The sequence below is a fragment of the Astatotilapia calliptera genome, chromosome 4, assembly GCF_900246225.1.
Source record: "Astatotilapia calliptera chromosome 4, fAstCal1.2, whole genome shotgun sequence".
Classification (NCBI taxonomy): Eukaryota; Metazoa; Chordata; class Actinopteri; order Cichliformes; family Cichlidae; genus Astatotilapia; species Astatotilapia calliptera.
The window spans coordinates 17,685,307-17,691,582 of record NC_039305.1 but is presented as its reverse complement, the minus strand read 5'-3'; the positions used below and the strand labels follow the sequence as shown (position 1 = coordinate 17,691,582).

The 6,276-nt window shown below is 39.5% G+C and overlaps 1 protein-coding gene across 1 annotated transcript; it reads right to left on the bottom strand.

Annotated features, from left to right (window-relative positions):
- Positions 1-856: 856 nt before the first annotated feature.
- Positions 857-5,126, bottom strand: LOC113020905 (GTPase IMAP family member 8-like). Its single transcript, XM_026165209.1, has 7 exons — positions 5,081-5,126; positions 4,725-4,762; positions 3,553-4,275; positions 2,390-3,103; positions 2,194-2,315; positions 1,446-2,106; positions 857-1,354 (listed from the first exon to the last, which is right to left on the bottom strand). The coding sequence occupies exons 2-7, from the start codon at positions 4,753-4,755 to the stop codon at positions 1,170-1,172; spliced, it is 2,436 nt and encodes an 811-aa protein (XP_026020994.1). The 5' UTR covers positions 4,756-4,762; positions 5,081-5,126; the 3' UTR covers positions 857-1,169.
- Positions 5,127-6,276: the final 1,150 nt, after the last annotated feature.

Below are 6,276 nucleotides of genomic sequence, written 5' to 3'. Positions count from 1 at the left end.
TCTACAGAGCCACCATTGAGAGTGTTCTAATTTACTGCATATGTATTTGGTACACTAGCTGCATTGGGGCTCAGAGGAAAGCAGTCCAAGGGATCATTAACACCGCCCAAAAGATCACTGGCTGCCCTCTCCCCACACTGGAAGTTCTACACAATGCCCACTGTTTTAAAAAGGCCCAAAACATCATAAAAGACACCTCACATCCTGGCCACTCCCTGTTCGAACTGTTGCCCTCAGGCAGACGGTACAGGGCAATCAGAGCAAGGACTAATAGACTCAAACACAGCTGTTATCCAACTGCAATAACACATCTGAATACTACAAAAAAATGTCCATCACGCCACTCTTGTGTTAATCTATGCACGGTCTGAAGCATGTGTGTGGGAATGTATGTGAATGTTTTACTGTTATATCTTATTAGTATTTTAAGTATTCTATCTATTTTATTTATTGAATTTTATTGTTTTATTTATATTTTGATATTGCTAGGGATGATGCAATGATCGGGGACCATTCTTAATTTCGTTGTTCTCATGACAATGACAATAAAGTTTCTGATTCTGATTCTGATCAATGACACCGTAAATTTGTAGTTTAAAAAAAAAAAAAATGCATTGTATTAGTTGCATCTTTAAAATATGTTTATCAAAATGTGTAATTCTAATGATTATTTAAACATAATTTTATGCAGTAAAATATATGGAAATTAAATTAGGGCATTAACAGATGGAACTAAGTTTTTTACACTGCAGCATTTTGCTGTAAATTCTTTTCTTAGAGTGAAAGTACTGGGTTGCAAAATTATTACAGTCTACATTTCAAAGTTGTTGTTTTTTATCACAAGCAAAATACAGAAAACAGTCAAACATAAAATCTTTATTGAATTCTTAACGTTGAACCATTTAATGTAGAACCAGGGGCAAATATAAGGTTTGGGCTAGGGTGGCATCAGCCGTTTTGACAACGAGAATCTGCTAACTATATTAAAACCAACTGAAGGTTGCATAGCTTATTACATAAAAAAATAACCTATTTTTAAAAAAATCAGGATCTTAGTACCTCTGTTTCAATCCAGTTTTTTTAGTTTGCTTAGCAAGTTCCTGCATTTGAGTTTTTATAGAGTTTTTCTTCTAATGAATAACTATCTTGTCCGTTGTGGGAATTGCTGGTTAATCATTTTCATCAGGCAGAGGACTTTCATCCACATGACTGGCTGAGGCGCTCATGCTGCCAATCCCCGAGGTGACATCAGAGTTTCCAGCTCTGGTCTTCAGCCATTCAGACACTTTGGCACGTGCTCTTTGATTCCAAAGTTCTGACATGTTCCCAAACTCGGAGGGAACGTCTCCGCACACTGAAACAGAAATTGAATGCTATTTGATATCATACCCACAAGTAAAAATATAAAACAAATTCAGAGTTTTCTCTAATTAATATCAACTCACTGCTTGGAATGAAAACTCCATCCAAGCTGGCTCCTCGCTTCACAAATGGTTGTTTTGGTTCTTCTGGTTCATTTACAACAGCTGTCAACATTCGGTCTATCAGCTCTTGCTCCCTCCTGTTCCACTCTTCTTCTGTCAGCACAGGCTGTTTTTTCCCTTGTTTGCTTTCAGCAGTGAAGCATTGTTCCTTGTTCCGTGTAATCAAATCAATTATTTTTTGGAAGAGCAGTTTGACAGGAAAAGGATAACCCAAACTATGGCAGTTGAGGACATGGTATCTGTACCCACACTTTTCCACCAGCCACTGGAGGCTTTTCCCCTCTCCTGCAATGTGCTCCTCAATGAGTCTGTCATTCAGCCAGTCTCCCCAGGTGAACAACACCATGCAATGTCTCCACACTCTCTCTCCAAAGGGCATCAACAGCTCAACCAGTGCTTTGTGGTCTTCCTCTGTGAATGCTTTGGAAATGGGAACAACCAAGAGAAAAACATGAGGGCCTGGAGCGCACATGGAGACGCTGCGGAGAACTTCTTCTTTTAGCCAGACAGGAGCCGTCGTGTCTGCAGGCCAGCCTGGAGTCTCAACGACTGCAACATTTATTCCACCTAAATTTCCTTCATGCTTTACACACTTTTCTGTTCTTCTCTGGTCCTCGAATTCCTGCATAGAAACAAAGATCCGAACATTATTTAATGATCATGACACCTGATAAATTACACGTGAACCTCGGGCATTATATTTGGTTACCTTCTTCACCCAAACTCTCTCAAATGTCTCTTCAAAAAGGATGTTGTTTCCTGCCATACTCTTCCCAGATTCCTCTCTGCCAAGCAGTACAATCCTCAGGTCAGTGATTGTCAGCCTCTCTCCTGTAAAAAAGTAAAGTTTAAACTGAAAGAGTGACTAAAATAATGCCATAATTATTTGATGATTTCTTGATTACCTTCAAATAACTTTCCCAGTATTCTTGATTGTCTTTCAGTGGTCTTTCTGATCCTTCTAGCTAATTTTCCTTCTGCCTCTTTTCTGGCCTCCAGCTGTGCTTCACGATCCGGATCAACTTCATAATGTGAGTTTTCATTTCCTGCCCACATCTCTTCAATCTTCTCCAGGAGATCTTGTACCTGCATCTCATCATTATCCTTCATGTTGTCCAGGACGTGGTACCTGTTCCCACACTGCTTCATCAGCCACTGCAGACCTTCCTCACTCTCTATACGTTCTTCCACAGTCTTCACTCCCAGCCAATCACCTTTAGTGAACAGAACAATGGTGTGCTTCCAGACATCATCCCTAAACAGACTCATGTGCTCCTGGACTGCTCTATGATAGGATGTATTAAATGCAGCTGCCAGGCCGACCACGAGGAGCACTGCGTGGGGTCCTGGAGTGCACATGTACACACTGTTCTCTATTTCATGTTTATCTGTCTCAGAGGTGTCCTGAAGGGTGTGGTTGTAGAACCAGCCAGGAGAATCCACCACTGCGAGTGTCCTTTCTCCCAGAATGCCGTGATTAATTTCACAGGACATCGTTGTTCTTCTGTGATGAACAGCAAAAGCCTTTTTCCTCAGAATGGTGTTTCCAGCCGAGCTCTTAGCTGACCACTGAGCACCAACCATCACTAGTCTTAAATGTGCTGGTGGGGTTTTACCACCTGCAGAATTGGAAGGTAAACTAATCAGGAATGTAGTTTCATGCATCAAATTACATTTGATGGTTAGATAATGATGTGGGCCACATAGTTTATCAAGAGAGCTCCTCTTACTGCGAAAGCCATATTTGGCTGTGAGACATGACATCTACAAGGCAAATGGTTGTAGTTCATCTACAGTTTATAGTTACAGCACAATTTTATATTCGTCATGTGATCACTGCGTTTAGCACATTAAAATATCTTTGTAAGATCTTGACTTAGTATAAGTACAAATATTTTCTTTGACATTTTACTTTGGAGCTTTATTAGCATTATTTATGTTTAAGAAATTGTTTTACAAAACTCTGTGATTCTGTGTTTGATCACAAACATCTGGATTCACCCATTTATTTCAAATTTATCCTCTTCTTTCTATCATGGTGGGTATTTTGTAAAATGTGAGGCCGTACCTTCAATTAGTGCTCTGAGTTTCCTTCTGTGTGTCTGCACCTCACCAAACCTCTTTGATGCTCTGTCACTTATTGCTTTCATTTCCTCCCTCAGAGCGTTTCCATGAGCACGATCAATGGGATAGTGACGGCCTCCATTCGTAGCGACCATTGCCTCGATTTTCTCAAAAAGCTTTTCAACTTGACTGCTGTCCTCCCTGTTACTCACACAGAGGACATGTTTTCTGTTTCCACATTGCTCAAGAATCCACTGCATTTCTGACCACTCACTGATTGTAGTTTCTACATTTTTTTCATCCCATGCATCTTCAGCAGTGAACAGTACGATGGTGTGATTCAGCACATCCTTGTGGAAGAGTTTCAGGTGCTCTTTTAAAGATGATATGAAGATCTGAGGCAAATACATACTATCATGAAAGACCAGAAGAAAGGCGTGAGGTCCTGGGGGACACAGATGGACGCTGTTCTGGATTTCTATCTGATCCAGCTTTGGGGTGTTTTCTAGTGGATAGTGCCACCACCAGCCTGGAGTATCCACCACAGTGACCCGTCTGCCATGAACCTCCTGCTGCCCCGCGACACTATGGGCAGTTCTTCTGCTGGTGTCAAAAACATTTTGACCCAGTATGATGTTACCGCTCAGACTCTTATTACTGGGCTCTCCTGTTAATTCTCTGCCACCTATCAGCACGATCCTCAACTCTGGAGAGTCGTGACTGGGCCCTGCAACACAGATGCAGCACTGTTTACAAACTGTAAAACTATAAAAGTGTCTTCATACAGAATTTATGGACACGTTTGTGTAACTGCAAGTACTAGTAAATAAAACTGTGAAAACAATGTGAGTAGATAGCAGTGGTATGTTTGCTTAGCTTGTTGTCCATCAGTTTAAAAGCCAAGATGACAGAGGTGTGAAATAAAATGATGTTTTATACACACAGAATAATCTGTAAATGATATCTCTGTTAAGCACTGAGTACTCTACTGAACACTGTGGAATCTAAGCACAATCAGACATGCGACACTGAAAGTCACTTCCCTGTATGCAAAGACACGGCCAGTAACAACTGAGTCTGATTAAAAATGTGCTTCCTTGTTATGTTAACAAATAAATCAAAACAGTCTTATATTCCATTTCTATATACAGGTTTCATGAACAGAATAATATTTACCAGAGCTGGGAACAGCACGCTCATCAGCCATTGTTTAACTAAAGTGAAACAAAGAACAGGAAAGGCAGAACTCAAAGAACCAGTTTTGATCATCTACAAGCTGTTTTCTTAAAGGAGAAATACCAAATATTTACTTTAGAAATGTGGTGATATTCTTTTTAAAATCACTTCAGGCAAACAGTGCTGCGAAGAAGTATTTGTCCCTTCCTGATTTCTTGGTTTTTGTTTTTGTTTTTTTCCATATTTGTTAAATGTTTCAGATGGTAAAATAAATGTTGATATTAGACTAAAGTAACCTGATTAAATACAACAGTGATTATTTAATTTATTAAGGTAAGAAAGTTGTCCAATCCTACCTGGTCCTGTGCGACAAAGTGAGAGCTTAGTTCAGTTTCACTAACCACACCCAGGCCTTATTACTGCCAGACTTGCTGAATCATGAAATCACCAAAAGGAAGAGAAACTGTCTGATAAAGTGAAGTAGGCTAAAAGCTCTCAAACAGCACCACATAATAACACAGTCTAAGGAAACAGCTGAGAAATAAAGCCATTGACATCTCTCAGTCTGGAAAGACAAATGGAGAAGATTTGGAGCATAAAAGATGTCATAAGAGAACCAGAACAACATTTAAAGAACCGCAGGCCTCACTCACCTCAGTCAATATCCAAGTTCATGATTCAACAATAAGAAAAAGACTGTGAAAAATGGCGTCCATGGGAGAGCAAAAAGAACACAAAGGTTCGTATCATTCCCCAAGAAATATATTAAATAAAATAATATTAAATTGAAATTATATATATTATATATAAACTAATAGTCTATGAACTGATGAGGAAAAAAGGTTCATTTTTTGGAAGTCAAACGTGGTGGTGGTAGTATGATGGCCTGGCGCTTCTTTGCTGCACAAGGTCTGCTTGCAGTTTTTAGCAGAGACTTTTACATATCCTTTATTTATCCGGGTAAAAAGTGTCATTGACATAAAAAATGTCTTTTTTTAAAGAAAGATCTGGCCAGGAGGGAAGCAGAAATTGTAAAAATAAATAAATAACAATAAACAGTTTTATAAACATACTTTAAGTGACTAAGAAGGAAAAGATTGAATATAATATAATATAGGCCCTTCAAAAATCCTTTTTTTTTTAAAAAATTGTATTTATACAGCACCAAATCACAAGAGCAGTCGCCTCAAAGCGCTTTTTATTTTAAGGCAGACCTTACAATAATACATACAGAGAAACCCCAAAAATCATATGACCCCTACTGGCAAGAACTGGCGACAGTGGTGGAAAAAAAACCTCCCTTTTAACAGGAAGAAACCTCCGTCAGATCCAGGCTCAGGGAGGGGCGTCTGTCTGCTGCGACCAGTTGGGGTGAGAGAAGGAAGACAGGACAAAAAACATGCTGTAGAAGAGATCCAGATATATATTTATACTTCCCCAGTCTATGTACACTAACAGGCCAGTTGCCATTTCTTTAATGTGAAGGATGTGGACGTCCTGGAGAGGGAGGAACAGAGGGACGGAGAGTAACACAGGTCATTTACATGAAAGG

What these genes read in the sequence shown, in the direction of transcription:
- LOC113020905 (XM_026165209.1), bottom strand. Translation starts at nt 4,755, where the DNA reads ATGGCTGATGAGCGTGCTGTTCCCAGCTCTG. An exon ending in GCGTGCTGTTCCCAGCTCTG is followed by an intron (nt 4,276 to 4,724) that starts GTAAATATTATT and finishes TCTGTGTTGCAG; the next exon opens with GGCCCAGTCACGACTCTCCA. An exon ending in TGGAGTTTTCATTCCAAGCA is followed by an intron (nt 1,355 to 1,445) that starts GTGAGTTGATAT and finishes TTTCTGTTTCAG; the next exon opens with TGTGCGGAGACGTTCCCTCC.